Below are 7,485 nucleotides of genomic sequence, written 5' to 3' on the forward strand. Positions count from 1 at the left end.
ATTTATTGTATGTGCATACAAAGTTGCATAAAATAAAAAAAGCTATAAAATAGAGTTTATTATAATTGATATAATTGATATAATATATATTATTATTAAATTTGTTTGTTTATTGTACGTTTACATGCAACAGAACTTTATTAAGCGATAGAATAAATTATTTGTTTTAGATATGCATAAATTACTTGATAAAAAAGTTAAAATTTTAAAATGCAGAAATTGGAAAAAAATATAAAATATTTTACAACCAGACCATGTTAAAATTTAAGTCTTATATTTTGATAAATTGTTTCAAACTTAATAAAGATATTTTTACATTTCTTGTCAAGCTTTGTATGCACAGATAGGATTACAAGATTTTTAGCAAATATAAAATTATTTAATTTCGAGATTAAGATTGGATATAATTGAGTGCACTTACCAGTGCGATGCAGTGCGACCAGTAATAGAGTTGTACTCGTATGCAACACTAATCTGTAAAATATAAATATATTTAAATAAATATCTAAATTAATATTTTAAATTTCAATATTTTACAAAAATAATTATTACATGCATTTATATAACTTCTTATTCTTAATCTCTTTTCATAAATTCTTAATCTTTTGTAGTTTTCTGGCTTTTAATTAAATATTTATTTAAAAAATTACGTAACTTTACACAAAATCTTTTTATATAAAAACTTTAAAAAATTTGATAAATAGAATCTTTAATTCTTGCGTATTTATAATTTAAATAATTATAACTTTTTAAATGGTGTAAAATATTACGTGTATGTTGAATTTTATATAAATACTTTATTAAATATTTTAAGCCTCTCAAATGTAAAAAAATATGTAATACATTTTATAAGCTATAATGTTACGTAATATTACTATATAATTAGTGCGTGGAATACTCGTTGTAATCGTGTGATTCTCGCGAGGAAAACCGTTTAAATTCAGTAACTAATAAAATAAGTAACAAATTGCTCACCTCGTGGTTGCTTCGCCGTCGCTCGACGCCTCCCTGGGCCTCCTCCTCCTTCCTCCGCGGCCGCTCATTTACAGCGCTTGCTAGAACACAATTAACTATTATATGATTGCTGCGTATACGGCACTCCCAACGTCCCGACGTCAATCATTTGCACGACTCAAACTGTATTACATTCGGACGGAAAATCGATGCAGGATGCAGGAAATGCGTGTGATTTCGCGACAAATCGCCGCGGTGATTAGATTCGCACGTTATAAAGCAGATGAAGCGTACGGGTTAAAGTTATAAGAATAAATGTTCGCGGAACGCGATATCCGGAAAATATGAACGTCGCTCTCTTGACTGTTCGCGCGACAGATTCGATCAAACGCATCTCGTAAAATATTTTAAGCAACGTACCGAGCGTCGAATCTACACGTCACGCCAGTGTCAAATATATTAAGACACGATTAAATACGAGACAACTAGGTTCGTCCTGTATGCGCCGTGACGTCACGGCGACGAAAGATTCGAGAGTGACGCTGCTATCTTAACCATGATGCCGCGCGACGAATTTCGATTAAACGCGCATCTCGCGAAATACTCGTTTTATGAAGTCAGCGATGTACCGGTCGAATCTACGTCGTATGCGCGTCAAATACCGGAGGCACGATTGAGTTCAAGCTTATAATGATTGTGCTTACCGATTAATTGAACGTGCCGCGATTAATAGGCCCGTCCTGTACCCGCGACGTTCCGTTCGCGACGACGAGGGATTAGAGAGTGACGTCACGATGCGCCATCTCTCCCGTGATCCCGCGCGATAGATTTCGGCCGAACGAACGCATCGCGAGAAATATCTTAAGCAATGTATCGAGCTTCGAATCTACACGTCGCGCGGGTGCTAAATACTAAGACACCATTGAATACGGAAGCTCATAATGATTGCGCTTACGGAGCTTACCGATTATTATACGAGCCGCGACAAACAGATCCGTCCGTCCTGTATGCGCGAGCATTGCGTTCGCGGCGACGAAAGATTCGAGAGTGAGGCCGCGCCCCCCCCGCGGCCCCCGCCGCCGCGCCGCGCGACACCACGCGAGTCAAATTGGCGCCTGATTACGAAATGATTGACTGCTCAAAGATACAAAATTGAAAATAATAATTTGTATTTGCTATTATCAGTATTATCATCATTTTCCATTCCTTATATCACTTCAATTCCTTTAAACAATTAAGTCAATAAAAAAATTGTTTCGAGAAACACATAGCTATCGATTCAATCAATTATGTTAAATTGTTACAAAGAATAAATACAGTGCAATGTTGATGCAAATTTTGCTTACTAATTAATTAAATTACAAAATGAGTTGTGACGCCAGTCGTGCCGAAATCAATCCATCCCGTGTCTATCACGTTCCGTTAATAACGACGAAATATTCGAAGATGCATCTTCGGTCCGATATATCATCATATGTGACACATACATACTATGTTGATCTTGCCAGTTATCACTGATATTATATACAATAAGTTTCATTAAATCTATAACATATAACACCACAGAATGATATTTTATCGGCAGTGTCGGAAAACGAACGTACGTGGCTATGTAGTGAGTCAGAAATCCATTGGGTAATGTCAATGGCGCTGGCGTATCGTAACCAAACCTAATCTAACTTAACCTCACTTAACCTTACTTTTGTAGTAAATAATCTGATACCGTCTTAGTACTTTTATAAAAGACTTCTCATAGTCATATATGTGAAATAATAAACAAATATGCTAATAAGAAAAAATGTGATGTGAATAATAAGTAAATTTTATGCATGCTTTGTCGCATGTGTTTAACTTGATTTTTTTTTTACTATTATTTGTATGACCAGTTCATGACATTATGAAAATAATAAACTTTGATATTTCCTTGTGGCGGCTTAAACGAATCAGTAAAATTGCTATTAATAATGTCACTTGTTTTAACATGTCATCGAGTGCTCTACCTTATACCGCTTGTAATGACTATAGTACATCTTGCACAAACATTGCACAAGATTTGACCCTCGGCAATCAGCAGTCCACGTTAAATAATGTCATAGTTAAATATAGTTCAGGAATACAGAACAACTTTCTGTATATGTCTCATCCTCGAATTGCTTCCCATATAATTTTATATAATGGAAAGAAACACATTGGGTATAAACCTTATCGCAGTGGTCAGTATCATAACAGTATTAGACATCTTTCAAGTGCTGGCATCCAGTCTGTTGCTGAAACTCAACTTCCGATGCAATTTAATGGAATATTCAAAGCAATATCAGAGAGCGCACCTATTAAAGTCGCACAAGATTCATTACTGTTTGTGCATGATTATACAGGCTTGCCATGGTGGTCGGTCATTATACTTACCACTATTATGATGAGAACAACAGTGACGTTACCATTATCCTTCTATCAGGTAAATTTGTAAATATTTTCAAGTGTAATGAATGCTATTTTTAAATCTTTTAATATATGCGTGCGTTTTTTCTCGTGATATTTTTAGCTATACATATTTGCAAAATTGGAAAGTCTCAAGTATGAAATGGATGACATAACTAAAGAGATGAAGAAAGAGATAAATTATGGAACACATAAATATAATTGGTCTAAAAAATATGCTACAGCCTTGTACAATATCTCTGTAGGTAATGTTTTTTCTTGTTTACTTTAAACTTCTGAATTGACGAGAGCAATCGACTAGAACATTTGATCTTTAAATATCTGTCATTTTTGTTACAGGTAAAGAAACAATGGAATAAATTAATTGTTCGGGAAAATTGTCATCCAGCTAAAGCTAGTCTATTGGTACTGGTACAAGTACCTTTGTGGATATCATTGTCAATGTCTATTAGAAATTTATGCTATATGTTACCTAAACAGGATGCCAGTATGTACTACAAAAAGAATAAAATAATTATCTGAATAAAAAATAAGAATTGATACATTTCTAATGTATTTGTTCTATCAGGTGCTTATACCACTTATCAGGAGTTTACAACTGGCGGATTTCTTTGGATATCTAATTTAACTATAGCAGATCCTTTTGTACTTCCTATAGCAATGGGATTATTTAATTTAGCTATTATAGAAGTAAGTTTTTAATATAATTTCTGAATTGATTTACGAATATTATGGACAAATCTGACAAATTAATTATATTCTAGATCTTTATATCACACATTCTAATTTTATAATCCTTTTATAACAGATAACTTGTATGAGTAGGGTAAAAGAGTCGACGAAATGGCAGAGATACTTGACCAATTTTTTCAGAGTTGTTACAATTGGTATGATCCCCATTGCTATGTCTGTACCATCGGTAAGTTTCAAAAAATCTTTTTATAAACTAATTTTTTATAAGAATAATTTTACGTAAGAAATAATTTAAAATACTTTTTTTTACAGTGTTTGAGCTTGTATTGGGCAACTAGTAGTGCATTTGGTCTTTTCCAAAATCTAATCTTGTTGTCTCCGAAGTTACGTCGTTTTGCAAAAGTGCCTATAACTACATCCGAGTCACTACATCCATACTTGGGGTTACGCAACAAAATAGCAGCTAAATGTCGTTTCGAAAGGAAAGTGGAAATTCCACCGAAGATATAAATATATGTTTCATGAGTTAATCACTTATACAAATAAATCATCAGACCTGTCCATTTTCGCTGCACTTCTAAACTAATCCAATAAGTTAGAATAAAACAAATATATTTTCTTTAATTCTAACTTATTGCACTAGTTCAGAAGTGCAGCGAAAACGAACAGACTTATATGCATAAGTTTCTTTCTTGTTTGTAAACTCACATCTCGGATATACGTTCCGATATCTCATAACACTTTTCTAAACAGCTTGTATATGTAATTGAGGACGAATATAGTCTTTTGAGATTATAAATTTGGTTATAAATTTCGATATATTTGAATAAGGAACACGCATACATATTTAAGAAATGGTCTTTTCTTTTAAGAAAATATTAATAAATAAATTTATAAAGAATTAAAATAATATCTAATATATATTTAAGACATTTAGGTTATTGTAAAATAAAATTTTGTACGAATAATAAACAATTGTGTTAACAATTATAAATTTTTGTAGGATATGTATGACGTTTATAAATGTTTTTTAAAATTTTGTTTACATATTTGAACATATTTATCACAATTTGAAAAAAAAATTTTAAATAAAATTTGGAGATAAAAAGTAAATTAAAGAATAGTTTCATAAAGAAACAGGATGTAACAAAGTCGTTGTCATTATGTGCATTATTAGTACATTATCGAAGAAATAATTATTTGCAATAATTTCCCACAAATTTCCAACAAAATTATACTTTTATCTAATGAAATGCACGAAGGCTTTTATCTGTAGATACAAGCCGCAAAAATATATACGCATGATAGTAAAAAGATGAAAACTACAAAATTGAAAAAAAGATTTGTAAAACAACCCAAGTTTTTTTTATGTATCTTAACCATTATATGGAAAGTTTACGCGAATTGTATTTTATTATATTATATATAATTGCTTGAAACAATATTCTATAATAAATACTCGGGCATTTTTTGTAATAATATGTAATAAAGCAAATAAAATTTTATTGCGACAGCAGGTGCACTTTTCTTCTTTAGATATTGCCGTTGATGCGCTTGAGAAATGTTGATTCGCGTAACCTTTACCCTTTTGCATGAACTAAAGATAATGAAAATACAAGAAACGTAATAGGAAAGACGTATCTGCGTAATAGCAATGTAACATTTCCTTAATCGTATTTATCGAAGATTTTATATATAAGGTCGATTTCTTGGCGAAGCAAAGCCATTAAGTTGAGTCAAACGACGATTAACGCGATCAAAGAATGATCTTCATTTTCAAGATGAAGTCTCACGCAGTTTTGTTTTGCCTGATACTGTGTACAGCACCATTTGTATTGACACAATCAGATGTGAGTATATATTATAATTATAACAAATATTAAATATGTAGAAAGTCTAGAGAAAGATTAATGTCAGTCAAAGTCAATCGCTCATACGAATGAGAGCGAAGCAAAGCAATTGAGCTCCTTTTAGCGAAAGTTAAAAACGTTTGATTTAATTAAAGTAAGTTATATTTTGCATTTTGTATTTGTTCGAATTTTTTGATATTATAGTAAAGTACTTGCTCCCCCCCATTTCCAAATAATACGCTTATAAATGTCTTTCTATCGTTAATTGTGATAAATATCAAAAATCCATAATTAATTACGTAATCATGCATAAAATTGTTAAACATGGTTCGTAGTGTAGATTTTATTTATATACACTACAAAATAATAGATTATATAATAGATTACACAATAATAAGTAAAGATAAATGTATAGTTAAGCTGTGATTATGTTATTTAACAAAAAATTTCTTCCATGTCCATAGTTTTTGGTACAGCTTTTTATAGAATAAAATATTTCACCTTTATTCATATTATTCTCTCTTTTTTATCGTAGCTAATTGTAAGAGATGAATATGGATGATTTGTTTATTTACAGGCGACTGTATTGCCTTATCCGAACGATTGCAGCAAGTTTCAACAATGCGATGCGAGTGGTTGCTTCGTGATGAGCTGTGGTAGAGGAACAGAATTTAATCCGGCTATAGGTACTTGTGACTATCCTTTGAGAGACCGTACAGGATGTGGTAATCGTGGTTGAGAATTTTAGTTTACGAGAGAGGAGCTATTGCAAAGACGCAAAAATATTTTGAAAAATTCCATTCCTGGTTTGTACAGATACTTGTGTGTTATAACATTGTTGTACAAATAAAATTATAATATTAATTTAAATTATGCTTGTTCTATTTATTATTGAAACTCCATGCCATTAGTGTAATAACCAATTCCTCTGTTGTTAATTAAAAAATAACTTCTAATGTACATACATTTTTTCGGTACCTTTTAAGTGCATACGTAGGTCTGTCACGTTCGACGCTATTTTTCGCTACCTTAAAGTATATTTTTAAAAATTGACGATTTTATAGTCATTTTGATAAACATCATTTATTAAATTTAATATCTTCTGGCAGGCTTGCAATTTTACAATTATGAGCAGATATCATGCACTTTGGCTTGGACGTCGCGCGCCGTAGACCCACGTATGCACTACGTTAAGGGATAAGATATTACAAGTAGCACAACTAAAAATGAAAACGTTATTTAAGTTATTTTCCAGTTATTTTTGCACGTAGATTGACATTGATTGAGTCGGCGAACTGCAGAAATGTAATTTGGCGAGCATCGAAAGTTATGATAGTGCGATATCTATCGTCATCGATCGTCACTTATAATAGCAAACACACCGATGCGATGCAAGATGCAAGGAACAGTGATAGGCGACTATCAAAGAGACATTCTGACGCGTGGACGCGAAAAGAGTATCACACGCGAGAGTGACTTTTGTTTATGCATCCCAAACAGATGATTGATTTTTTACAGGTAAATTCATCCTATGTTTCGTTTATATTGC

At 32.1% G+C, this 7,485-nt stretch overlaps 1 protein-coding gene across 1 annotated transcript; it reads left to right on the forward strand.

Moving 5' to 3' along the window:
* The first annotated feature begins 2,599 nt into the window (after positions 1-2,599).
* Positions 2,600-6,549, forward strand: LOC139810365 (cytochrome c oxidase assembly protein COX18, mitochondrial). Its single transcript, XM_071773850.1, has 7 exons — positions 2,600-3,409; positions 3,497-3,634; positions 3,733-3,880; positions 3,962-4,083; positions 4,202-4,312; positions 4,399-5,936; positions 6,514-6,549. The coding sequence occupies exons 1-6, from the start codon at positions 2,852-2,854 to the stop codon at positions 4,594-4,596; spliced, it is 1,275 nt and encodes a 424-aa protein (XP_071629951.1). The 5' UTR covers positions 2,600-2,851; the 3' UTR covers positions 4,597-5,936; positions 6,514-6,549.
* The last annotated feature ends 936 nt before the right edge of the window (positions 6,550-7,485 follow it).

This window comes from Temnothorax longispinosus, chromosome 3, assembly GCF_030848805.1.
Source record: "Temnothorax longispinosus isolate EJ_2023e chromosome 3, Tlon_JGU_v1, whole genome shotgun sequence".
In the NCBI taxonomy this organism is placed as follows: domain Eukaryota; kingdom Metazoa; phylum Arthropoda; class Insecta; order Hymenoptera; family Formicidae; genus Temnothorax; species Temnothorax longispinosus.

Excerpts from the sequence above, each read along its gene's own strand:
- LOC139810365 (XM_071773850.1), top strand. The coding sequence starts at position 2,852 with ATGAAAATAATAAACTTTGATATTTCCTTGTGGCGGCTTAAACGAATC. Across the intron at positions 3,635-3,732 it reads CAGCCTTGTACAATATCTCT|GTAAAGAAACAATGGAATAA; the intron begins GTAGGTAATGTT and ends TTTTTGTTACAG. Across the intron at positions 3,881-3,961 it reads GTTACCTAAACAGGATGCCA|GTGCTTATACCACTTATCAG; the intron begins GTATGTACTACA and ends TTGTTCTATCAG.